General features: G+C 40.8%; 1 protein-coding gene across 24 annotated transcripts in view; it reads right to left on the bottom strand.

The window, feature by feature from the left end:
• The window catches only part of Fggy (FGGY carbohydrate kinase domain containing), a 414,685-nt gene that overhangs the window by 171,046 nt on the left and 217,706 nt on the right, over positions 1-25,933 (bottom strand). For all 24 annotated transcript variants that reach the window (XR_009227386.1, XR_009227389.1, XR_009227391.1 and 21 more), the window contains one exon: positions 10,296-10,399. Coding sequence is in view for 15 of the 24 variants with exons in the window: in XM_058581509.1 (XP_058437492.1) it covers positions 10,296-10,399 (104 nt within the window). In the remaining 9 variants the exon portion in view is untranslated. The remainder of the gene's footprint in view (positions 1-10,295; positions 10,400-25,933) is intronic.

The raw sequence follows: 25,933 nt of genomic DNA, 5'->3' as shown, positions 1-25,933 counted from the left end.
CAACTAGCTGTGGGATCCTTCGATCCAAGCAAATAAAGATGAACAAACTAAGGATGCAATGGAAATGGCTCAGGGTTTGACTGGGTATGTATCTGAGTCTCAGCCCTAGCTCTATTAGCTGTGGGACATGGGACAAATCACTAAGTCTCTTTGAGCCTCATTTGAGAAAAGAAAACAACACTTCTCTGACACTCTCACTTTGTTTATTCTAAGGAGTAAATTCCATAGGGTATTTTACCTAATCTAAGGCACCATGAAAATGTTCTTTCATGATCACAAAATCTTTTGTAAATAAGAAAATAATTAAGCCACTCCCTAAGGTTTCTCTTAAGCAGTGAGAACTACTTGGTCTCTCAATCTTCCCCAGCTTTGCTCCTGGGACCTATTTCTCTTAATATTATAGCTATAGATGATGTGGCTCCTTCCAGGGTCTAGCAGCTTTTTTCAAAAGCACAGCTCAAAATTGGACCCAGTCCTGAGGTCAGCAGTGGCATATGTTTTTGGTATTGAGTTAACACTTTCAAAGAATGGATATAAAAGACCATGTAAAAGTCTATATAATCTCTCTGACCTCAATTCCATCACCTCTTCAGGAGGAAAGGAAAGGTCATCTATTGAGATATTTTATGATGCTGACACCCTCTAATGATGTTTAACTTTTGTTTAATCTGAGTTCATTAATATTACTCTTTATTCTGATATAAAAATGGTTACTGCATCCTTTTTGCATACAGCTATGATTTTTGTCCATTTAGGGATTCTAAAATTAGTCTCAAATATTTGTTGTGAAAATTATAAATTCCATATTCAGAATACCCAGGAAAAAACTAGCACATGCTAAGTATTCAATAAATCCAGCCATTGTTATTCTTCAGTATACAGATGACATGTTCCTGATTCATCTTGAACTGTTGTCACGATGAATTTCTCTTCTTTACAAATCATGCATAAACCTAAGCATCCTTTTCCTTTTTGAGTATTTCTCTTTTTTAGATTGAAATTTTATATCCTTAAACTTGTGATGTGGTGTTTACCATCTATTTCACTAAGGATACATTGCCAGATCTCTTTAGGTTAACTTGATTATAAATCCCATGCTGAATGTTTAGTATAATTCCCTAGAGAGAGAGCATTAAAGCATTTTCCCCAACTGCTCTAGGAGTTAAAGCTTGTAGGAAAGACAAGAATGAAAGATCCTGTGCTAGAGGGCTATGAAGGCCCAGAGGTGGCACAACCAATTCAACATGGCACTGGGACGGAAGAAGCTTCATGGAGGTGACAGCTGTTCTAGGACTTTGGGGAAGTCACACACTAATGACAGTGTAATCACTAATAGCATAGGCTCTGAGGTTCCTGCACTTTGGTTCAAACTCAGCTGCACCACTTCTTAGCTCCATGACCTCTCTAAGCCTTAGTTTTCTCATCTGAATGCCGGGATCATAATACAATGAGAAACACTTCATAGAGTTTGCTAGAAGTAACAAATGACATAGTAAATGCTCAGTAAATGTGTGTTATAAAGACCATGATTTTTGTAATGATGCTACTCAACAGATAGAGGAGAGATGTGTTCATTCTGGGCAGAGAAAACAACATGTCTAAAGCCAGACTAGTGGCAAAGCATAAGTTCTTTCTAAGAAGAGCAATTGTAAGTCTAGTATACTTCTTCCATTTGCAACACTCCAAATATAAAAAGGTTTTTTTTTTTTTTTTTTAAACTGAGGATTGAACTCAGGGGGACTTGACCACTGAACCACATCCCCAGCCCTTTTTTTTTTTTTTTTGTATCTTATTTAGAGACAGGGTCTCACTGAATTGCTCAGTGTCTTGCTAAATTGCTGAGGCTGGCTTTGAACTCACAATCCTCCTCTCTCAGCTTCCCCAGCTGCTAGGATTATGGGCTTGTGCCACCATGCCCAGCACATAAAGGTTTTTAATAATTCATTTGATGATAAAATCTGATAGGAATAGATCAAGCCATTTAGCATTACTTAACCTGCTTGGTGTGAATATTCTCACATTTTACTGTAGAAATATTCATACTTTCGGTTATGGGTGGTACCAAACACACACACACACACATACACACACTCAAGCACACAACTGTCTAAAATGTGCTCATTCTTTATTCTAAACCATGTCTTGCCTCAGAGAATTCAGATAAGGGTTGTGCAGGCCCCTTCTAGGACATATGGTAAAAGATGAGGGATGAGGTGAGAGGTGGGTAAGACCAGATCATGCAAGGTCTCCTGTACACAGCTAGGATTCAGGAAACTTGTCAGCGATTGGACTGGGAGTGTGAAGCCATGCAATTTAGTTTTCAGAACCACCTTCACTGTGAGTTGATCCGGGTAGATAGGCCCATGCAAACTGGTATCCTGTACACCACAGAAAAATGAAGACTTTTTGTAGGCTTCCCTTTTATTTATGGGTCATGTCCTAATGCCCAAGAACTGTAGCCCTGTCTTCCAACATCACAGCAAATCTCACAGCTAGGAGTGTTACGGAAACCTGAGGAACATTCAGTTAATTTTATCATGTAGCCAGATGATAGGAGCATAAGTCATGAAGTCCCTGAGACTGGTCTGTGTGAAGTAACACTGGACAGCTGATCAATTATTGGGTCGGTCAGTCTATCAAGGAGAGAAGCTGAAGTCTCACTGAAGACTGGATAGTTTACACGTGGTATCTTCCTTTAGCTGCACAGTCCATCACTCCTGAGAAATCAGACTGGTATGGTATAATTTGTTCTTCAATAAACCTTTAGGGTTGCTATCTAGTATTGTTTTATCTGTTCTTCTGCCCATGTATCCATCCAACTTTTATTGGACATCGACTGTGTGTCAGGTATTGTGCTAAGTGCAAATAAATGGAAATGCCATTGTGTTGTGATATCCTTCTGTTACCTCCCCATATAATTGGGGCCACATGCTGGTATTACCCCATAGCATTATCTAAAAGATGGTACTGAATCCATCTGTCTTTCAAACATCACTAAACTCAGTTTTCTACAAGTTTTAAAGATACACTGTAGGAGTTAATTTATACAATGTGTCTATTATCTTTTAAATAAAAAAATACATGTTTTAATCATCGGTTAAGTGGCAAAGTAGAAACCACCCCTATCTGGTTCTGGGGCAAAAAATATGAAAATATAATTAGCATATGAAAAAGAGGCACCTGGAGCACACAGAGAGTATGGAGGGGATGTAAAAATGAGGGGCAACAAGGCAAATTAATGAAACCTCTGAACTGAGGGTATGTAGCACTCAATATGCTCGTGTGTGTTGAAACACTAGGCAGGTGTGCGATGCTCGGTGAGTGACAGTTCTACAATGGTTGTCTTCAGCATTGTGTTCATCTGCACTGCACCTCTGGAAATGCACAGATCCTTCCATGACTGCTGGGGAATGCTCAGCAGCCACAGAATCAGTCACCCACACAGCAGATGAGTGGTAGATAAAAAAGGGGGGAAAAGTCAATGTGGTTTTCATTTCATGCTCTTCTACACAAATACAAAACGTCTTCATGAGTTGGGAAGTCAGCTCCATGTTTTCAACTTGCCTAATTCAGCACTTGACCATATAGCAGCAGGGAAAGGCGGGAGATGAACTAGGGAGTCACATAAATACTCTCTTCCCAGGGGATGATAGCGACAGTGATGCTATTTATTTTAATTGTTATCATTAGGCTGGTGGCCTCTTGAAAGGCAATGGTTTGGGAGACTGGGGAGAAAGGAAAGTGGAAGCACTGTGGTCTAGTGTGGCCTAGCCCAAACTCTGCAGTTTTCATCAGGCTTTGGAGAAGATGAGACTTGTAATCACTCTCCACAAATCACACATACACTCAGCCAAGCCATCCCACAGCCTGTCTCATCTTTCTGCAAGGAGTTCAGAGTAGGAGCTCCAGAATCCAGCAGCCTGTGTTGCAAACCTATCTACATGACTTACTAGCTACGTCACCTTGGGGAAGTAGTTTGTATCTCTCAGTCTCAGTTTCAGTCCTTATAAGTGGATAGGATAATACTGATAACTGCATAACTTTATTAGGGTTGAAAAACACTTCCAAATTTGTAAGACTGTGAAAAGCAGACAATAAATATTAGCTGTTACTGTTACTGCTGCTAATTTTCCTCCACCAAGGCAGTCCTCTAGAACTTTCTACCCACTACATCCCCTACTTCTCTGTTTCCTTGGGAGGGGAACATGGTGTTCTCCCCTCCCACAGATCATTAGGAGGAAGCTGAAATATGGCTGCCCCACTGATTCTTTCCTCTCCTTCCATCACTGTTCCAGGCAAGTTTTAGTACTCTGCAGAGGGTTGGGCTCAGGACAGATATTAGGTAGACTCTAGCCAGAAGCTCTTGTTTCTGACCTTCTGAGAGGCTCTATTGTGATCCTGGTGGGCTCCCAGAAATGTGGGGCCAGAGAGCCCTGCCCAGTTTCTGTAGCAATGGAATGGATGGATGGCATAGCAGCATAACTGCTTGAAAAACTGTGAAACTGCTTTCCAAAGTGGTTGCACCATTTCATATTCTGCCAGTGGCGTGTGAAAGTTCTAGTTCCCCATGTTCTCCCTATGGCTTCAACTATTCTGGTAAGTGTACACGGATCTCACTATGATTTAATTTTCATTTCCCTTTTAAATATTGATGTTGAGCATTCTTGACTCTTCTAACAAACAGACCATGTCCAGTGTCCTCTGTTTTAGGGGAATGTTTTCTTCAGATGGTCTGAGGCAGACATATTGTGCCATTTGAGAAATGACCTAAAGAACACAGTTTTAACAATGTGGCACGTTCTGAAAGGAGGCTTCTCTCTGGCTGGAGCCCAAAGACACTGGGGTTGCAGACTCCCAACTCTTTTCCCAGCCAAGCTGAGGTCAAGATATGGAGCCAGTCAACCTAAGTGCAACTTATGAGCTCCAGGGGGAGGAAATCATGCCCACCTTTCAAGGCATAGGGTAATGGCAGGGTGAGGGATAGGAGGGGAATAAGGATGGAACATTCCAGATATCTACCTTGGTGGAGGAATGGTGAGAGTAGAGAGTGGCTCATTTCTTACTGAAGTCACACTGACCTAAAACTGTTCAGTTAAAATCTTACTTCCCAGATAGGCCAAATGAACTGCATAAATTCCCTGCTGGGGGAGGGCAGAGGTTGGTGATGGGGAGGATAGGCTCATTGCACCTTAGATTGGGGGGGAGGCTTCTCTCTGTCAATCAGGACTCATTCAACAGAAATAGGGGATGAATGATGACCCTAGTGGATGAGAAAGGAGTGAGAGAGACTTGAGAAAATACAAGCACTTGCACACTTCCCTCAGAAAAGCTATCCAGCAGTGTGGCCACTAAGCATCCACTGTGCATCCAGTGCTGCACTAGACAGGATGGGCCCAGAGAAAGCACCGGAATCATGGACCCTCTAAGCAAGTCAGCTTCATCTGACATACAAGTTGGATTAAAACACAAGAAGCACAAAAACAATAGAATAAATATATCATAAGAGCTACAGAATCTACTGAGGAAAGAAAAAAGTGTAAATGAATATTTATTAATTGCCTACTGTGTACTGTTTCAAAAGTTATTTTAGGGATGTATTTAGAATAGTGTCTATGATAATGTATGAACTATATAAATGACTGCAGATACTATTGCTATTGTTATTCCCCCCCCACAGTGTTCTCTTTAGTTTTTAAAAAGCTTTATCCAGCTATAGTTAGCATTCAATAAACTGTACATATCTAAAATGTCTGACTTGATGCTTTGACACAACATATCCAATGAAGATATAACCAGAATAAAGACAAATATGTACATCATTTCCAAATCTTTCCTGTAATTCTACTCTCTTGGTCCTCATTATACCCATTCCCCCATTCTAGGTAACCACTATCACCCATGTGCTTTCTGTCATTATGTGTTTGCATTTCCTAGGTTTTAAAATAATGGAACTGTATAGTTTTCTACTCTTTTTTGGGGAGAGTAGAAACTATATTAACATTAACATTATAATTTTATGATTACCTAACATTATAATCTTATGATTAATCTATTTTATACCTTTGAGATGGTTTGAGCATAGTTAAAGTGTGTCCCCAAGGGTTCATGTGTTGAGAGCTTGGTCCTTAATGTAGCAATGTTAAGAGATGTGAGACCTTTAAGAGGTGGGTCCTAGTGGGAGGTCCCACTGGCCCCTTCCCATGCTCCCTCTTACCTCCTCTCCTCCTCTCCCTCCCCCCACCCTCATGTCTCCCTCTCCCCTTTCAGTATAATGACATCTGCCATTTGGTGACTCAGACAAAGGAGTCCTCACCAGAGCTGAGCCAATGCCAGCTAGTACCATGCCCTTCAACTTCCAGAACTGTGAGCTAAATGAACCTCTTATCTTATAAAATACAGAGCCTCTGGTAGTTTGTCATCTTATGTATTCTGTGTCCCAATCCCAGAATCAACCTTGTCCAAGACCTCATGATTCTCTTTATTGGATCAGGGTATTAGAAACCAAGATTAGGGCATGGGGTGTTCTATTACCCACATTTAACAAATGAAGAAACTGAGACACTAAAAGATGAAGTATCTATCTAAATTCACAGTGAGTAACAGGGCTAGCACAGGGGCCAGCATCTTAGAGATAACAACACTATATTTAATATTTAACACTATATTTAACACTATATTTGGTATTAATCAAAGGCCTGATTTGTATGTCTTATGTTCAAGTATAGTGCTAAACTATTTACATAGATTACTCAATTTAATTTTTGACATCAATTTATAGAAAAATACTATTGCCCACATTTAACAAATAAAGAAACTGAGGCACTAAAAGATAAAGTATCTACCTAAATTCACAGTCAATAATAGGGCTAGCACAGGGGCCCACTTCTTAGAGATTCCATGGCTGTGCAGTGACAGAATCACTAGCTGTATGTTCACATAAAACCCTCATTTCTAAATACACCTAAATAGGTGCAGCAATACTCCCCAGCTCTCCACAGGCACTGTTCTGCACAAGCCTTACCTCCTCCATGCCCCTCCCGGCTCTGCCACAGGGTTTGCCCCCCACCTGACACCTAGCTGGAGGACAAGCTGCTAAGTTCCAACCTGACCTGACAGCTCCAGAGGCAGTGTGCTGGAGCAACAGGGATCATCTCCATCTGACCCTGCGACTTTTCAACCTCTGGCTAACCCCTGCCACGTGTTATTCTGGGTTTTGGTGACTTGGTAGTAATTAACTTTGAATAAGCAGCTCTGCTTTCATGGAGTTAAAAAAAGAACAGCATTTTTTCCCTCTTAATTAAATCATCCCTGAGGAAGATGAATGTGCAGCCCACACTTGTATCTTCTAAAATATCAAAGGCCTGATTAGTACATCTTATGTTCAACCTCAGGCTTTTTCTCCAGATTCCTGGAGGTAACAGGAACCTAGAGGTAGGGACCTTTTAAGTATATACTAATACTCAATTACTGCTTGCTCATTCATTCACTCATTCATTCATTCCTTTTGGGTGATCTGAAAAGAGTAACTTGGATCAAGCATAAATTATCTCTGGGAATTTTGTCTCAATTAACCCAGTGAATTGGAAACACCAGAAGTGAGCAGACACCAAGAGAATTCTTTAGGTCATATTGAAACTACTTTTTGGAAAACCCACAGCCCCTGAGATCTGTTTAGCAATTTTTTCCTGACAGTGGTGGTTTTATTTGCCAGAACCACAACAAAGGGGGTCCTTGAGTTTCCCTGGGAGTGTTTCTCCAACCTGCACCTCCCCTAGACCTCACAAAGGTGTGATTGTTGCTGGCATGCTGGCTCCCAGCACCTGAGGGAGATCAAAGGCACTCTCTGTTCCCAGCATGACCACAGTCTCGCCCTCATGACATAACATTAAAGCTAGTGATTAATCCCCTTGGCCCAGAAGGTCCCTTCCCACTCCCAAGTACAAAGCAGGGTCGGGGTGGGGGCTGTTATTTCCAGTATAACACGACATAATAAACTGGCATTTTATGGCCCTTATTCATTGCAACCAACTGCGGCTGCCCATCAAATTCATTAAAGCCCAAACAGTTGCTTCATGTGAGCATTTTATGTCACTGGGAAACTTTCAAAAGAATCCCCGCCATTTCAGTCTCCTGGTGCCAGGTACAGATGGAGCTAATACATGCTCTCCAACAATCCTGCAAGACTGGCACCACTCCCCCAACTTGATGGAGGAAGAATCTGAGTCTCAGAGAAGTTAAGAGGCTCACTGGGGTCATGGGGCCAGCAAGTGGATAAGCAAGAGTTCCTGTGCACATGATGACCTGTGTGCCCATGTTCCTCACTCCTCTATGGCCATGTGGTGAGCAGGCACAATACAACAGGGCATTATGGAGTGTGAACATTGGAACAATGTACAGCAAAATTTAAGTTCTTAGTTCCAGAATTTAATGTCTTTGTGACCTTGGGGAAACTACTAGTATCATCCCATGAAGAGACAGGCTGAGAAGTGGAGGCTCACAGAGTCACCTATATTCATTTAGATCTGCTTTTGATTAGAAGCCTGAAGAGAGTGGAGTAAAAATGCTTGAGACTCAGATTTGACAGGAAAAGCCAGATTTGATGTGTCCCAGTGAAAATAAGGGATGAGTTAAGTAGATTTAAACTGGTGATCAGTGAAGACAAGGGAAGAAGGGTATACCCACATCAAGGGAAGTAAGAGCTGGATGGCTGTTTGGACACTTTCCATTGGAAGAGAGTTTAGGCCTCTGTGGATCTCTGATTCCAAGACAGCTAAGCTTTACCACAGGATGCTGAAGGGGAAGAAGGATGTGGGAACTTCTAAACTTGGTTAAAGAAGTTCCATTTAATGCCTCACCTAGAGTCTAAAGAAATACAGAGAAGTGTATTTGCTAAAGTCCAGCCCAAATGCCACCGCAGGAGGCCTTCTGCAGCCCTGGATGCCTCCTGGCAGTCAGTCACTGCCTCCTTCCTGCCGGATAGCAACAGGGCTGATAATCAAGAGCCAGCCTTCCAAGGGGCTCATGCACCTGAGCACTCACACTGCCCCTTTCCAGCCTTGTTTCAGCCTCCTACTGTGAGGGACTGCCATCAGACCCCACAGATTCCAGGTGAGGAATCTGAGGGAGTTGAGTACTTTGCCTATGGACCCATGCTTAGGAAGGGGGAAAGTGGGACTGGAAACCAAATCTGGCTGGCCCCACTATCTTGGCAACATGGGAGGCCATAGAATTCAAAGTGCCCGAGCATGACCAAATGGTTAGTATCCTGAGTTCAACCCAAACCTATTTGGGTCTTCATATCACATTGTAATATCTGTTACAACTCTATCTCATCCATGGGTGGGCCTATGTTTTCCTTATGCCACAGAGTTTAGCACAGGCAGAATGTAAGAACAGGAATCAGTAAAAAAGTAACTGCATAGATATTTACTCAAAGCATCTACTAATAAAAGAGGCTCAGTGGTACCTACAGTCCTTGGACAGTTTCACACAGCACATGATTTCCTCCCTAGCTGCAGACTTCCAGCTCTGGGCTATGTCCCACTCTACTCTCAGGCTCATCTCCCTGCTCCTCCCCCTCTTTCCCCCTCTATTGTACTCATCTGGGAAAAATCCAGAGAGTCGTCTATCTCAGTTTAACAGAGTAATGACTTTTAAATAAAAATATGGTAGAAATGGGTACTTATCGAAATGGAATGCTTTCAGACTCATGCATTTAAAGAAGATATAAATTTTAGGGCAGGCACTAAATTTTAACTGCAATCTTGGAGAAAGCCTTTCCATTAATTCATGGAGAAAAATTAACAAAGTGAAAATTGCTTATCAGTGTTCTTTTGAAGTCATGATACGCAGCCTAATTCTATAGATCATCAGGACGCTCCCAGGGAGATGGATTTATATTGATGGAGAAAGGGCTCAGCAGCCAAAGAAAACAGACACCCCCACCTTGCCAGGGACGAGTCAGTTGCCTCTGAAAGAGAGATGGGTCTGGGAGAGCGAGGTTTTGCCCTCGTGGACCCTACTTTACTCCTTTTGCCTGGGTTCAATGGCCAGGGTGGATTCAAAGGCAGACTCAACCCTTTCATGCTTTTTAAGACTTTGGCCCCTGGAAAAAGAGCAGGCAAATATAAGCAAGGTTGCAGGAGGCAGGACCAGGCTTCTGGCCAGACACGCACAAGGGGGCAGGAGGGGAAACTGGGAAGAAGCAGAGCAGAGAAGGTGCTAGCAGCTCAGTATCTCCCCCTGAGTTGCCTCCCACCCTACACGGTGGCTTTGCCCTTGTGCCCCACACTCACCCCCATGTGACAAGAAGATGTTCCACAGATGACAGCCAGCCGTGACGTCACTGGCTGTCCCTCACAGATGAGGCCATGACCCCTCACATCTGCTCCAATCACTCCTGTGAGAAAGTAAAACCACAAAATCATCTTTTAAAAAAAAAGGAAGGAAGGAAAGAAAACTAAAACAATCATAAAATACCTTTTAAAAGCCAAGAAACATAGAGGAAGAGTCTTGTGTGTAGCCCAATTTCAAATACAAACCAAAAGGGCATACTCCTCTACCACAGGAAAACTAGAAAACTCGTTCTGTTCCTGCTTTGCTCTGGTCCATGCATGACATGTGACAGTTAACTGTACCTATTTACATATTAAAAACAGTGGCTGTCCATTGTCTTGTGCTCACTAAATACCAGCACTATGCTGTATATTTAACCGGTGTGATCTCATTTGGGATTAATACTGTCAAGTTGATGTTATTAATGTTAGAGACAGACATCAGAAAAGAAACCAAGGTCTGCAGAGGTTCAGTGACTTGCCCAAGGTGGCATTGGTCATAAGGAACAGAGCCAAAAGGAATCTGGTTTAATGTATCATATGTCAATCTCAAAGAAGGTAAAGCAAAGGCGGTATTTCACGACTGAATCTCTTCAGCATACTTATTGCAGAGCTCCAGGTGTAAAGAAGAGGGTGACTGAGAGGTAATCCTTTAGTTTAAAGATTGCCAGTAGCAGAGTTTCTCATATATGGTGGAAACTCAGGCTTTTCCACACAGACTGTATTCCTGATACTTGCGAAACAAGTGAAATTAGATATGATCAGAGTTAGTTAAAGCTATTCCACCTTCATTTATTCAAATATCCAACAAGCACTTTCTATGCAGTAAATGCTATGCCAGGCATGAAGTGGGAGCCATGAGCATGCAAATGTACATAACTATAACACGAGGCAGGTGAAATAGGCTCGAGGCAGGGCTCAGATGTGGATGCAGAGAGAACAAATCCCACTGATCTCAACAGCTTCATGCATGGCCTCTCGATCCTCAGACTCCAATACTATATGCTCTTCTGCACCTGCTCTTCTGTCTGCCTGGGATGCCATTCCCAACTTTCTGCCAGGCTAGCTTCTATTTACTCCTAAATCAGATGTGACTTTCTCAGAGCTTCCATGATCCCCAAAGGAGTCTCCCTGTTAAATGTTTTCATGCACCATTGGACTTCCCCAACAGAAGAGGCAGTGGTAGTTTTGAGACATCACATGCTGTGAGCCCCTCTTCTATAATGAAAGCTGCAGGAAGCTGGCACAGCCTTGCTCACATGCTTAGCAGCCCTTTACACCATAGTTGCTAGCTCAGGGCAGAAAGTGAGAGTACAAATGTTTGGGGACTCAAGGATAAAGAAGACAAGGCCCTGCACTCAGGGTACTTGCAGCCTGGTGAGGAAAAGAGAACCTCAAATGATCAGAACACACAGAGAAAGAGAACCATGGAGGCTCCAGGGTTTCCCCAGGCTTTCAGTCCATGTGGAGTTCTGCACAAGTTAGCCAGGTAAAAGCCACAAATTCCTGGATACTGAAGGCACTAGTTGCTCAAGCAAGCAGGTCTTTCTAGAAAGTAGGATCTAGGGGCCACAGACAGTCTTCTTACAGCTTTCCAGATTTTTTTTTTCATTACTTCTTCCAAGTTCTACCTTCTGGGTACAGCAATTAGTGCACCTCTGCTATTGTTCAGAGGCCCAGCAGTAGGGGGAAGTACAGCTCTTCCAAACTTTCTGTGTTGGTTATAATAGCAAACAGGCAATTGAGGTCTGAGTCTTGAGCCTGCAAGAGTCCTGGGCCCTATTTGTTTTCAGAACAAGCCCCCTGTTCTGCTCAGTATGGGGGGGTTGCCCCTGCAGACTGTAGTTCCCAAACTCAGTCAAGGTCAGTCCTGCCAGAGGGCTGGAGGAAAGGGAAGGCCCAAGCAGACCTTCTCTTCCTTCTCTGTCTCAGGTAAAGGCCCAGGAGTGCTGTTTCCTTCTGACTCAGACTCTGCTGGCAGGGTGACCACAGCCACAGCATCTGCTGGGGTCCACCACTAACTTGTTCCCTTGACTGCTGGCCTATGGTGGCAGCTGCTCTCTAGCTTCTCGCTCTTTCATCATCTGATCAACATTTTCTATATAAAATTCCCTCTTTTATATAACAATAGTAATATCAATAGATGTTGTTGTGGTGGTAGATGTTTTAGAGGTACAGACAAATTTACTTAGGAAAGCAGAAACACATTCCAGGAATGTGGGCTCTTTTAAGAGTGAGAGGCTTTTGGGGTAAAGGAAGGAATACACATTCAAGGGAGAATGTGGGCCATCTCGAGAGGGAGAAACAGCTGAGATTCCTTTTATAAGCACTTAGAGTGGCTTATGCCTCTCTGGCTGGACCTTGAGTGATAGGTTCCCCATTCAGGACACAAGGAGTTTAGGACAGGAAGAAACTTCAGATATGAGCTAATTTTAACTGGGTTCTTCTTGCATCCTCTCCCTAGACATCTCATTTTTTCAACTTACTAATATGACTGTTATTATCCTTATTTTACAAATGAAGAAACTGAAGCTTAGAGATGAAAAGAAACTTCTTCAGGGTCACAGAGCTCCCAAGAACAGCACTGCAATTCATATTCAGGCAATCTGAAGCCAAAGTATTTGTTCTTAAACACTAAGACTGTAGGTTTGTCTCCAAAACAAAACCCAACATCCAAGCAATTGATGTTTATTATCTACACATCTCAAAGTACTGAGGTCTTAAGCTTCTGATACTGAGATCCCTGACAGAAAAGGGGTTGACTGCTTCTAGCCCACAGTGCTATAAACCAACTCAAGGTTTCCTGAGCAAGGCCCGCATTTATTGGCTCCACTCATAGGTACAGGCAAAGTTAACCTTAGATGGTCATTCAATTTCTATAGACACTTAAAAATTGAGGAAAAGATAAATGTGTGGGTAATTTTCTTTTGCTTCTTTTCTGGTTAGCAGACTCACTGATTGACAGATTTATTGATTGATTTATCCATGCTAAGGACCTGAACACTAGTGAGTTAGGATGAGAGAAGAATGGAATTTGGAAACATATCTGCTATAGAATAAAGAAAACAACAAAATCACATGATTGCCTGATAATGAATGCTAAAAAATAGATGTTTGATCAATGGTAACCGTGTCGCCATTACTACTACCATCACCAACATCACCAAACCACAAACTTTCTCTCAAGTCAACTGTATTCTTCCTTTGTTTCTGGAAAACATATTAGAGACTGAAGATAGGCTGGATTCTATGCTAAGTCTTTAAATATTCTCTCATTTAATCTTTACAACAACATCCACTAAAGGTAAATATTCTTTATTCCCTTCAACAGAGGTGGAAACAAAGGATCAGAGTAACTGGTCCAAGGTCATGCAGATATAGAAAGCAGTGCCAGGATTTGATCTGTTCTTTCTGACTCCAAAGCCCATATTCTTTCTATACTCCCTCACTCTATGATGTTATAATTGTCTTCTAAGAAGGAAATATATTTGGAAATGTCAGTTCACCATGGAACATAATGAATGCACTGGACTAAGAAAAAATCAGAGTTTTAACCCCATTTCTGCCACAAATTAGAACTAGTTCCCTCATCTCTACAACAGAAGAATGGATCACAAATGTTGTTCTTTCCTCAGCCATTCTCAATATAGGATACATAGAGTGTGTCTTCTGATATATCAGGTACAGTGGCTCCTCACCAGGAGACAAGAGCAAAAAGTCGCTCTCCAGATGCTGATTATCCAGTCCCAAGGATACTTAAGCAACCACCAGTCAGGTTTGCACAGCACCAGTAAGAGTCAGGCTTGCCCAGGTTCCCCTCCTGGGAGGTTCTTGATGCTCTGCCTATCATTGCCCCTGATTCAATAGCAGTAGGTGGGGGATGCTCTCGATGACCACATGAATCCAGGAGCTGACAATCTCATTTTCCTGTGTCCCTCTAGAGCCTAGAGTGGCTACAAGAGGCCCATGAATGAGCAGGAAAAGCAAGAATAGTTGGTAGGAGCATTCTCCTTTCTGAATAACCACATTTTACCATCCCTAGAAGATTCACAGGCTGCACAAGTACATCAGGAAGCAATTCTCAAGATGAAATTTGACAAGTGCAGCCCTGACACTGCTGGGGCCCCTCACAGGACTGTACAAGTGTCAGTTCGTTCTGCATTCCTCAGAACATTTAAGGAGCAAAATTAGCAGCAGAAGAAATAGGCATCAAAACAAAGTGACATATTCAATTGTCTCTTCTCTGAATCTTGTACAACAACCAGCTGAAGGTAGTTGCTCAATAAATTTTTTTGAATGAAAAAAATAGCAGAAAACAAGCTTACTAACTTGCTCATATATTATATTGTTCTTATTTATTTATCTAATGTCAAGCAACACAATATTTTAAATGTAACCTTTATTTTACTTGTTTGTATGTGGTTCTGAGGATTGAACCCAGTGCCTCACCCATGCAAGGGGGAGTGCTCTAACCACTTAACTACAGTGCCAGCCTAAACAACACATTTAAAAACAAAATTTAGAGGGAAAATTTGAAACTTCATGAGCAGCTCTTATTTACCCTTGTGTGCTGTCTCCCTCCCTCCCTCCCTCTCTCTTCTATCCAACCATCTTTCCTTTTTTCCAAACATTTATTGAGTGCCTACTATATTTATATAAAAGAAAAAAAGGACTTTGCAAATGTTATGATTAAAAGCATGTTATCCTGTAATTTATCAAGCCATAGCAGCTTTGAAAACTTTACAGGGTTATATAGAAAAAAAACATCCTAAGTTCTAAAATTTGTGTTATAATTATCTCCCACTTTATAGCTTCATAAACTGCTTTATAGCTTGCACAGCATCCTCAGACACTGCACCCTTTATTTAATATTTAGAAAAACCCTGTGATACATGTGTTTTATTTCCAGTTCATGGTTGAAAAAAAACCCCTGAATTTCAGAGAGGTGAAGTAATTTTGTCAAACTTATTTAGATACTAAGAAGCAGGAGAAGGGCTCAAACCAGGATATTCAGTAACCCATTCTGATGTGTTAGCATCTTGAAAAAGATTCTCCTGACAACCACCTCAAATACCTGCTCAAAAGATGACAAAAAGTATAAAAAAATTTTTGAACATTACTTAAGATTTTATCAACTTGAGACTTGATTCAGCTCTTTGAAGGAACGAGTGGACTGATAAAGTATATCAGATGGGCTGCTTGACTAAGCTGGCTAAAGGGTTGGAGTCCATGGAGAGGACACTCTCTATAGGATAGCAGCTCTGTGTTTGCAAAGCCTGTGCCAATTGTGCAGTCCCAGCAGGGCAGGGATTATAGCAATGGCATTTTCTCTGCAGAGAATGTAAGGCTAGTCTATCTACTGGCAGACCTAGAATTCTGTTACTTTGACTGATATTCATTTATATAACAAAGAACATAATATACTGGGTTGACATTATGGTGAAATACTTAAAAAACAGGATTCATTCATCATGTGACTCTGGTTATGTTTCCTGTCTTCTTCACACCATAATTTCCACATCTTACCATTTGCATATGTCTCTTCCTCATAGGATTGTTATACAACTTACATGTGTTAATACATGTAAAGCACTTAGCTATCCAACAGAATGATCTGTGAAGGTAGAAATATTCTATATTGGCAATGTCCAATACAGTAGTCACCAGCCACATGAGGCCACTAAGCACCTGAAATATGGCTAGCACAACTGAGGAAGTGAATTTTCTGTTTTGCTCAATTTAGCTAATTTTTATTTAAACAGCCACTTATAGCTAATGGATATATTAGATGGTGCAGATTAGAACATGCTCAGTAGTGTGTCAATATTTGCTGTTTGCCTTATTTTTGTTATTGTGATTGTTGCTATTATTTCATTTGCTTTATTTCCTTAGACATGTGCTTAAATCCCACTTACATGTCCTGGGGTAAATACCTTCACCTCTCAGATGTAGAACCTCAACCTCTATATCTGAAGAACTTGGTAGCAATGCTAACCTACAAAATTGCTGTGAGGACTAAGGAAGATGTATGGAGAATACACTAGTTATCAATAAATGGGAGTTCTTCCTTCCAGGAGCTGCAACAGTGCCTGGAACAAGCAGGGCTTCATGGAAGTCTTTTCTCCACACTCCTGGATGTGCCCTGCTTTTCCGTGTTGCTGGGCATTTGCTCATCATGCACCGAAGAACCTTCCACCATTTCCCGTCAACCTCCAACAATCAACCTTGGAACATACATTTCCTGCTGAGGCCTCAGTTGTAGCATCAAAATCTTTCTGGACCACTTTCCTCCTCAGGCCCCAAGAACCCCAGCCAGAGAAAACCAACCAAGTCTCCTTCCCTTGCACTTTACCTCCTGACACTGCAACCTCTATCATTATATCTGTCATTTATTTGCTTGGATAGGCATCTCCTGCTACCAGATGATGACTGTTTTCTTTTGCAAATTAAAATATAACAATTGTACATTGAGTCTTAAGGCAAGCCCAAGGGGTAACCTCGCACCTAACAAATAAAGGGGAGCAGCTAGCTGAAAAGATATCCATGATCCTCATACAGAATGAAGCACTGTCTTGACCTGGAAAGAAACATCATTTAGATTCACCCAAATTAAATTTTAAAATAAGTTTACCTTTGTTTTTAAACTATGAAGAGATTTCACACACCTAGCTGCTGCTACCATCCCACTTCTCACACTCCCATCCTCATAGAGCCAGGAAAATAATAGAGAATGTCTTCAAATTAGACATGGGTGGCCATTTACTCGGTAGCTGAAGTCTTCAGGGCACAGTAACTCAGAGCCAGGACTCTGGGACTAGAGGACTTGGTGTCAAGTCCAACAAGCCATTCAAATCCAACTATGCCTCAGTTTCCTGAATGACAAGATTAGATGGCGATAGTCTATTGCTTCCAAGCCTACTGTGAGGACTGAGTAAGAACAACAATGGCTGGGACAGTGTGCTCCATGTATTTTTACCATTACTGTTGTTACTACTGACAGCTCTCAGTCTTCAGTCGGAAGAGCAGGGCTTGGCATGACGGTTCATGAGCCTGCCTTCAGCTTGATATGTGCATTGCCAGAGTTATTTGGTTTACTTAGGTTGATTGGAACATCTGTTTTCTATCCATGAATGTATACTGATGACAGAATAATGGGGGGGGGGACACATATACAGGGGAATAAGAAAAACAAGGTACCAGCTAGTAGGCATAATCCAGGTAAACATTTTAAACATTGTTGAGCAGAAACCAAAAGATACTTACCTCCCCCAAAGCTACAGTTACATATAGCACTATTTATAGCATGATTAAATTTGGTTTGACATTCATCATTTCTGCCTTTTGGCCACAAGTCTTCCATGACTTGGACCAATCAGAACCAATATAAGAGCCTGACGGTGTTTGGCGTTGGAGAGAAAACAAAAAGTAGGACCTCAGGCAACTGGCTCTCACTCATTTCTATCCAGAGAGATCAACTCTCAAAGGCAGGCTAATATACAATAGCTTGGAAATTCAAGAACACTAGCAAACCCCCAACTAATGACAAAGAAAAAACTGGATTTCAGAAATTCTGTTCTCCCTAAGTCAACACAACTTCTGGATTACTTGGACATTACTTGGACATTGTCATCTTTAACTTCATAAAAGACATTCACTTCCCAGCATTAGACTTGGTAAAGTGTAAGGGTAAATCCAATCTAAACAGTCAAGCTAATTCACAAATTAAATTCTTTGTAAAATAAAGAAACCAAAAATAAGAAAATTGATCTAAGTAACACAAATGTATCTTTTGGAACAGATCCTTAAACAGATCTATGACTGTGACTCTAAGTCATTGCCTTATGATATTTTATAAATTAATTGACTAATAGGATGACCATCAATTGATCCCCAATTATAAGCCAAGAACCATATCAGGTGCTAGAAATCTAAATATGGAAATTATTCTCTTTTTTCCTATACTATTCCAGTGCAGTAGGGGTGAAAAGATACCCTGGCAGATGCTTAAAAGACAGAAGAGCAACTGGTGGCGACTCAGATGTTATTTTTTTTTTTCCCATGGAGGTGTGGAGCCCCAGCATGGGACCTACCCTGGATGTCAGGGAGGCCTCCTCAGGAAGGAAAGGCAGGAATATATTAATTAGAAGGGAAGGGGGAAGGCAGGGAAAGGCATTTCTGTTACAACTTGAGACAAAATAGACAGGAAAGCAAAGACAGAAGAGAGACAGACGAAAGCTAGCTGATACAGGGTTGCTGGGCCCCAGTATGAAGGAGATGAACTGTGTCTGAAGAGTTTGGTTGGTCAATGTACAGTTCTGGGTCTGAAGTCAGAGAGATCTTTGATTTCCAGTTCTCCCATGAGTTTTCTATGCAAACTTTGATAAGATACTTCAACTTATTGAAATTCAGTTTTCAGTTTTAAAGTGGGAATCTAAAATTGGCATCTATTCTACAAGATCATTTTTGTTCATATCAGCATTTGATGAGGGTCAGGACATGCTTCTCAAAATATGGCACATCACTGTATTACATATGTTAAGCTAAAGGTATCTTAGAAAACCACAGAAGCAGAAGCCCCCAACCCCCACCCCTGTCCTTCTCCACTGAAGCAGGTCATAAAACCTGGGAAGGATTTTTCTGACTTTGCCGTGAAGCAGGTTACACGACCTTCCTGTGAGAGATGTCTTCCCTGAACCCAAAGGAGAGGGACAGTATTATCTCTGAAGAGAAAGGGTCACACAGAAGAATCTAGATAGATAGGTCTTGCTAAGTTCCTCTAGTTTATTACCATTAGATCACACAATTTTTGCTCTTATTGTATTTCTCCATAAGTCTACTCTTCATAAAACCTACCATAAAATATTCAGGCTTAACTGTTACTTTGGGTCTTCATTTCCTTATGAAGGCTCCCATGTCACATAAAACTTATATTAAATAAATGTGTATGCTTCTCTTGTTATCTGTCTTTTGTTTTAGGGGCCTCCACCATGAATCCAAAACGGGTGAGGAAAAGACAATTTTCTCCCTACACACCAGTAAACCCAGTGGTCCAGGACCCACTCTGTCCTGGGCAAAATGGAACAGCTGTGTATGGCATACAGCTTTGTGTCTGGGATATTGGAACTGTAAAGTGTCCAATTCTCCTGGTAGAAGAACTAGGTTTCCTTCAGCAACTCTTTCTTGCCACAAGATGGGTGATCTCATTTATAAAGTGACGTGAAGGTTTTCTGAAGGTGGAGATCAGAACCAAGAGTCCAACTTGACCAGTGAGACATTTCAGAAAGATACCAGCACATACAAGAAGTGCTTAGACAGGTTCTTTAGGACATCTGAACTGAGAGAAGAGGCCTGAAATTTTGAGGAAAAAAAATCCAAATAGGCAGGCGAGCTCTCTTTTCTCCTACCTTCTGACTGCACACGTGCTTCTCCTCCCACCCTCATGCCCTGCACCCCGTACCCCCGCCCCGCTTGGTTATGAGTTTCGGTTCCATCACAAACTTCCAGGGGTTAGTTGAACATTGACAGATTCTTCAAAGCTTGGAGTTCATTCTGGGAGCCAAAACCAGGCTGAGTTTCTATAAGGCTATGATTTCCCTGGGGAGGGTCACAGGGCTCCACCACACCCAGACTGATTAATCTAGCCTGGCCCCAACCTTCAAACAATAAGGAGACCAAAAGGAAAACAGATTCTGAAGTTGAATCCTGGTTCTGCTCTCTCCCCTGTAGCTGCCAATCCTAGGAGACTGGGGTGGGTGTGGAAGGCCACCCCCACCGGATAAGAGTCAGGCTGGCGGGCTCAGAGAATTAAGTGATATAAAGAGCAGCTGGAGAGGGGGTAAAAATCCTGGGTAGGATAAAGGGCCCAGGGTTGTAGCACAATGAAGGACATGTGGCTGAAAGTGTTTCAAAGAGAACAAAGGCTTAGGTAAATAAATAGTGTGGAAGGGGAGAACAAAAATGAATCCCAGAAAATCCCATGAGAAACACATCGGCATTTTTCAGGAACTGCAGTGGAAACATCTCTGCTTCAGCAGAAATCAAGATGCAGCCCTCCCAGAAGGTTCCACTCTGCACCTGCTCCCGAGGCCACCTTCTCAGACAGCAGCCTTGCCAGGTCCTGCTCTCCCTGTCCAGTGCCCTCCTGGTTCCGTAAGGTAATGGGCACTAGCCAGGAAGGGCACTGGCTTTGAGGAGCTGCTTCCCCAGAACACTTCTTCATCCCATGACCTCAAGAAAACGAGCCGATTTCCTTGAGCTTCCGACATCTCATCTGCAAAAGGGAACAGATGGTTTGAAAGTAAAAGTGTAAAAATATAGTCTTGTTTTGAAAGAACAGTGCTGGCGCATGTAATTGATTAATTACTCCAATTGTATTGCTTTGTAATTGATTAATATTCTCTCCCTCCTTTGTTTAGTAGGATTCAAGTCGGAAACAGTATTTAAAGTAACACAGCCACCATCCTCGAGATGCTTACAATTGCCTGGTGAGGGAGAGCTCTGTGGGGACAGACTCACAGTGGCTTCAACAGATCACAGACAAGTCCTCTATGGGAGGAGCTAATTCCTACTGTGTGTCTGGCTCCAAGGATATTTCTTCCTGAGGCCTGCTTTCCTTCTGACCTTATGACTAAAGAGCTCCTTGCCACTGTGTTGACCCTGGCTGTGGCCACTGACTCCATGTCCCACTGCTGCAGCAAAAAAGCCTTAGATTTTCTTTGCAGTGGTGATATCATTATCACCATCACCACAGCAGATGCTTGTGTACTGCCAACCTGTGCCAGATGCTGTTCCAAGTAGTTTATATAATCTTCTTTGATTCTCATAACTGCTATTATGATACCATCCTGGAGATGTAACTTAGTTACTGCTGGTTAAATAACTGATCCATGGTCACAAAAAAGAGTAGGTGATGCCAATACTCTTCAAAGTATTCCATGAAATAGAAAAGGAGGGAACCATTCCAAACTTGTTCTATGAAGCTCATATCACCCTGATACTAAAACCATACAAAGACATATCAAAGAAAGAAAACATCAGATTAATATCCCTGATGAACATAGATGCAAAAATTCTCAATAAAATTCTGAAAAATCACATACAAAAACATATTAAAAAGATAGTGCACCATGATCAAGCAGGTTTCATTCCAAGGGTGCAAGGTTGGTTCAACATAGGGAAATCAATAAACATAATTAATCATATCAAAAGACTTAAAAGACTTAAAGATAAGAATCACACAATCATCTCAATAGATGCACAAAAAGCATTTAACAAAATACATCAGCCCTTCATGTTCAAAACAATAGAAAAACAAGGGATAGTGGGAACATACTTCAACATCATAAAAGCTATCTACACTATGCCCAAGGCCAACATAATTCTAAATGGAGAAAAATTGAAAGCATTCCTTCTAAAAACAGGAACAAGACAAGGATGCCTTCTTTCACCACTTCTATTCAACAACTCTAGCCAGAGCAATTAGATAGGATAAAAAAATTAAATGGATAGGAAAAGAAAAACTTAAACTATCACTACTTGCCAAGGACATGATTCTATATTTAAAGGAGCCAAAAATTCCAACAGAAAATTTCTAAAACTCATAAATGAATTCAGCAAAATAGCAGGTTATAAAATCAACACCCATAAATCAAACACATTCCTGTATACTAGTGACGAATCTATTGAAAGAGAAATTAGGAAAACTACCCTATTCACAATAGCTTTAAAAAATACTTGGAAATTAATCTAAGAAAAGAGGTGAAAGACCTTTACGATGAAAACTACACAGTACTAAAGAAAGAAATTTAAGAGTAACTTGGAAGATGGAAAGGCCTCCCGTGTTCCTAGAGAGGCAGAATTAATACTGTCAAAATGGCCATACTACCAAAAGTATTATACAGATTTAATGAAATTCGTATTAAAATCACAATGACATTTTTCATAGAACCAGAAAAACCAATCATAAAATTCATTTGGAAAAATAAAAGATGCAGAATAGCCAAAGCAATCCTTAGCAAGAAGAGTGAAGCAGGAAGCATCACAATACCACAACTACAGACCCTTAGTAACAAAACCAGCATGGTATTGGCACCAAAACAGACATGTAGACCATTGGTACAGAAAAGAAGAAACAGAGACAAACCCACATAAATACAGTTTTCTCGTTGGTGCCAAAGACATTCACTGGAGAAAAGATACCTGATTCAATAAATGGTGCTGGGAAAATTGGAAATCCACATGTAACAAAATGAAATTAAACCCCAACTCTAACCCTGCATGAAACTCGACTCAAAGTGCATCAAAGACTTAGGCACTAGAACAGAGACCCTATACCTAATAGAAGGAAAAGTAGGCCCAAATCTTTACCATGTCAGCCTAGATCTGACTTCCTTAACAAGACTCCTAAAGCACAAGAAGTAAAATCAAGAATCAATAAATGGGATGGATTAAAACTAAAAAGCTTCTTCTCAGCAAAGGAAACAATCAGTAACACAAAGACAGTATACAGAATGGGAGAAAATTTGTACCACATACAGCCTCTGGTAGAGCATTAATCTCCAGGATATATAAAGAACTCAAAAAACGTAACACCAAAAAACCAAATAACCTAATCAATAAATTGACTAAGGAATTGAACAGACACTTCACAGAAGAAGAGATATAATCAATCAACAAATATATGAAAAAATGTTCAACATCTTTAGTAATTAGAGAAATGTAAATCAAAACTATTCTAAGATTTCATCTCACTCTACTCAGAATGTCAATTATCAAGAATACAAACAACAATAAATGTTGGTGGGGTTGTTGGGGGAAATGTATTCCCATACATTGCTAGTGGGACTGCAAACTGGTGCAACCATTATGGAAGGTGGGATGGAGATTCCTTAGCAAACGTGGAATGGAACCACCATTTGACCCAGCTATCCCAGTTCTTGGTTTATAACCAAAGGTCTTAAAATCAGCATATTACAGAGATGCCCCACCACATCGATGTTTAGCTCAACTCACAATAGCTAAACTATGGAACCAATGTAAGTGCTCTTCAACAGATGAATGGATTTAAAAAATTTCATTCATCTTTAAGGCTGAGTAATATTGGCATTTGTCGGTAAATGGATGGAGCTGCTAAGTGAAATAAGCCAATCCCCCCAAACCAAAAGTCAAATGTTTTCTCTGATGTACAGATGCTAATTCACAGTGCAGGGGGCTAGGGTAGAAGAGAGTTACTTTAGATTAGATAGAGGGGAGAGAAAACAGGGGAGCAGGTCCTGCTCTAGGAATCATGCTCCTTTCTAACCATTAGGCTATTGGAATGGTGTATGTATACATTTCTGTTGGATATGTCCTATATATCCATATTATTTTTCACTCTTCCTCTGCTCTTTCTCCTTATAAATCTGTATTTCAAAGGGGAGAATTTTTAAATGATTTTTAAAAATAGCTCTCAATCACCATCTCAAAGTTTCTTGAAGGCAAATGCAGAATGCGTCCAAGTCAGTCTTGTTTCTTCATTCTTTGGTACAATGACTCCCCAGGTGTCCCTCAGCATGGGCCCGAGGAGACAACAGGTAGTGTCTACCACTTTCTAGGACTTCCAATTCTGGGTTGACCCTGCAGCAGCTGCTACACAGATCTGCTCTGCAGATCTGATTGGTCTTTTTCATCATCCACATCTGCTCCCATCCTGCCATCTACCTGCCATCTCCTCCTCTCCGTTCTTCATGGTCAGACTACATCATGTTCATATCGACATTCCCAGCACCTAGCACAGGGCTGCACGATGCTAACATGAATAAATTTTATTCACTTTGATGTTTAATAAACTTTATTAACGAAGTATAACCTGCATTAAAAGGCTACACATTTTACATATACAGTTTGATGAATTCTTTCCAAATAAACATATTGATCTAGATCAAGAAATAAACCACTTCCTGTCCTTGTCCGTATACCATGTCCCACCAAAGACCTCCTCAATCTAGATGTCTATCTAGCCCACAAGTTTTGCCTAATTGTTAAACCATTTTATACGTTTTCTTTGTGCCAGCTTCTATCATCATATATGTGAGGTTCAATCAGGTTGCTGCATGGCAGCAATATTTGGTACATTTTTATTACTATATGATCCTAATGTGTATTCATTCTACTATACTGATGAGAATTTGGGTTTTTCCCTCAGTTTTGTCTATTACAACCAAAGATGTTGTATGTATATTATTATACAAGTATTTCTTTTTCTCATGTGCACAGGTACACACTTCTATTGAACACATGCCTGAAGAATAGTACTGCTGATTCGTGGAGTATTGAGATATTGCCAATCTCCATCCCAAAGTATGGTACCAGTCATATTTCCATGTGATGCTTGAGCTTTTGGGTGTTTTGATGCCCACCAACACTTGGAGTTACTCATCTTTTTAAATTTTAACTAACTTGGGGGCTGTGTAGTATATTATCTTATGCTTATTAGACTTTCCTAATGACTAGTGAGGCTAAAAAAGTTTTAATATTTTATTGTCCACTTGCATGTCCTCTTTTTTCCAAAGCCATTTAAGTATTTTACTTATACCATTCTCTATTAGTATGACTTTTTTGTTAACCTGTAGAATTTTTTCATGCATTCTAGATACTCTAGATTTAAATTCTTTGTTCTGTGTATTGAAAAATACTTTCTCCTACTGCATGGCTTGCATTTTTCACTCTTATAGTGGCTTTTTTTTTTTTTTTTGGATGAAAGAAAGCTCCTCATTTTTTAATTTTTGGTACCAGGTATTGAACCCAGTGGTGCATAACCACTGATCCACATTCCCTGCCCTTTTTATTTTTTGAGACAGGGTCTTGCTAAGTTGCTTAGGTACTCTCTAAGTTGCTCAGGCTGGCTTTGAACTCGCAATCATCCTGCCTCAGCCTCCCAAGCTGCTGGGATTTCAGTTGTGCTCCACCTCACCCAGTGAAAGTTCCTCATTTTACCACAATCCAATTCACTAATCTTTTCCTTCAAGGTTGTCCTCATATTGGCATCCTATTTAATAAGAAACATTTGCCTATCCTGAGCACTTCTATTTCTCATATTTAGATCTATATTCCATCTGAAGGTCATTTTTATGTACAGTATAAGAGAGGGGCAAAAATTCAATTTTGACTTACTGATATCCAAATAGCCATATTTCACTGAAAAAATAATCATCACAATTCTACAGTGCTGCTATTGTCCCAAATTAATTGTCCATACATGTGTATTTGGTTTGGGCTCCTTATTATTTCCTCTAGTTTATGTCTGTCCCCAACTCAATATCAGTATTAATTACTTTTATAATAAGTTTTAATATCTAGTCATATTAAGCCCTTCCAACTTGGTTCTTCCTCAAGGTGTTCTTATTATTAGCTTTTTCCAAATAAGCTTGCAAATGACTACCAATTTTCAGCCCCTCACACCCAAATCTAATTGAATTCTGAATTGGAATGTACTGAATCAATACAACAACTTGGTGAGAACTATTGCATTTATAATACTGAGCCTTCCCATCAATGAACATCATATCTCTCCATTTATCTGTGACATCTTTAAGTTTCTCAAAAATGTTTTATAACTTTCT

The sequence above is a fragment of the Marmota monax genome, unplaced genomic scaffold (genome assembly GCF_021218885.2).
Source record: "Marmota monax isolate L192 unplaced genomic scaffold, Marmota_monax_Labrador192_F-V1.1 WCK01_AAM20220418_F8-fsc00023, whole genome shotgun sequence".
NCBI lineage: Eukaryota > Metazoa > Chordata > Mammalia > Rodentia > Sciuridae > Marmota > Marmota monax.
This window is presented reverse-complemented; position numbering and strand designations above follow the sequence as displayed.